A 1,851-nucleotide genomic window follows, 5' to 3' on the forward strand; every position below is an offset into this window, starting at 1 on the left:
ACACCCACCTATGAGTGAGAACATGTGTTTGATTTTCTGTTCTTGTGTCAGTTTGCTGAGAATGATGGTTTCCAGGTTCATCCATGTCCCTACAAAGGACACGAACTCATCGTTTTTGATGGCTGCATGATATTCCATGGTGTATATGTGCCACATTTTCCCTGTCCGGTCTATCATTGATGGGCATAAATCTCTGTTTCTAGTCAATCCAGTCCCTGCCTTGCCTTCCAGTTCTGCTGCATTCTAAATGAGTGACTGTGAACAATTCTTACTGGTTTTCTGAGTGTCAGTTCCTTCTGTATAAAAGTGGGAAACATAATAGTACCTACATCATGGCACTGTTATAAAGTTTAAATAAATTACTTCATTGAAAGCTTTTAGGATGGTGTCTAAAGTTAGTTAAGACCTTATAAATAGCGGTTATTAGCTATTATTTTCATCAACTTTCTACCTAACATGTTCTAGAACTCATCACTATTTTTAGTGACTTCCTTAGTCTGTAAATAAATGTAACATAACTAATAACATGCTAAGCGCACGTCGAGCGGGGGAGCGACGCTGCCTGTGGAGATCCGCAGAGGCCGACAGGATTCGTTGGCTGCCGTCCCCGCTGTTGTGCACTTGGTTAAAAACGACAACTAACATCAACCATGAAAGATCCAAGTCGCAGCAGTACTAGCCCAAGCATCATCAATGAAGATGTGATTATTAACGGTCATTCTCATGAAGATGACAATCCATTTGCAGAGTACATGTGGATGGAAAATGAAGAAGAATTCAACAGACAAATAGAAGAGGAGTTATGGGAAGAAGAATTTATTGAACGCTGTTTCCAAGAAATGCTGGAAGAGGAAGAAGAGCATGAATGGTTTATTCCAGCTCGAGATCTCCCACAAACTATGGACCAAATCCAAGACCAGTTTAATGACCTTGTTATCAGTGACGGCTCTTCTCTGGAAGATCTTGTGGTCAAGAGCAATCTGAATCCAAATGCAAAGGAGTTTGTTCCTGGGGTGAAGTACTAAAATATTTGAGTAGATGGGGCCCTCTTTTGGTGGATGTAGCACAATTTCCACACTGTGAAGGCAGTATTAGAAGACTTAATTGTAAAAGCTCTCTCTTGTCACTGTGTTACACTTATGCATTGCCAAAGTTTTTGTTAGTCTTGCATGCTTAATAAAAGTGCTGAGACTGTTATTAAGTAAAAAAAAAAAAAAAAAAAAAAAAAAAATTAGAGAGAGATCCAAGATGGCTGACCACTAGCAGCTCAGGCACGTAGCTCCCAGTGAAAGCGCAGAGAACGAGAGGACGCCACACTTTCAGACGAATATTTGTAGCTCACGGACCAGGAGATTCCCAGTGGAGGAGCTCCACGGGTCGCCAGAGCGACTCTTGTGGCCGGCGCGGCGGTTTTGCTGGCACCTTAAAGCGGCAGTTCTTGGTGCAGAGTCCAGAGATTCCTGGGCAGAAAGGCACCATCAATCTTAACACCGCTGTTTTGGCCGGTGCAGTGGATTGCTCAGATTTCGGCGCTGGGAATCAAAAAGTTGGACGTCCGCTCAGAGACCTAGTTAGAAAGTCGGTAATTACAAAGACAACAGACGGATACATATATAATGAAGGGAAGAAACCAGCCTAAAAAGGCAGAGAATACTCAAAATCAGAATGCCTCTCCCTCTACAGGGGATCGCAATTCCTCATCAGTAACGGAACAAGACTTAATGGAGAACGAGTGTGTTCCAATAACAGAAGCAGGTTTCAAAATGTGGGTGATGAGAAACTTCTGTGAATTAAAAGAACTTGTTCTAACCCAGTGCAAAGAAACTAAGAACCTTAAAAAAAGGTTTGACG

The 1,851-nt window shown here is 42.2% G+C and overlaps 1 protein-coding gene across 1 annotated transcript; it reads left to right on the forward strand.

The window, feature by feature from the left end:
• Positions 1 to 533: 533 nt before the first annotated feature.
• LOC135270398 (polyadenylate-binding protein-interacting protein 2) lies at positions 534 to 1,204 on the forward strand. Its single transcript, XM_064365730.1, has one exon. The coding sequence runs from the start codon at positions 651 to 653 to the stop codon at positions 1,023 to 1,025; it is 375 nt and encodes a 124-aa protein (XP_064221800.1). The 5' UTR covers positions 534 to 650; the 3' UTR covers positions 1,026 to 1,204.
• Positions 1,205 to 1,851: the final 647 nt, after the last annotated feature.

The sequence above is a fragment of the Aotus nancymaae genome, unplaced genomic scaffold (assembly GCF_030222135.1).
Source record: "Aotus nancymaae isolate 86718 unplaced genomic scaffold, 86718_ANA_hifiasm-v0.15.2.pri h1tg000062l, whole genome shotgun sequence".
Classification (NCBI taxonomy): Eukaryota; Metazoa; Chordata; class Mammalia; order Primates; family Aotidae; genus Aotus; species Aotus nancymaae.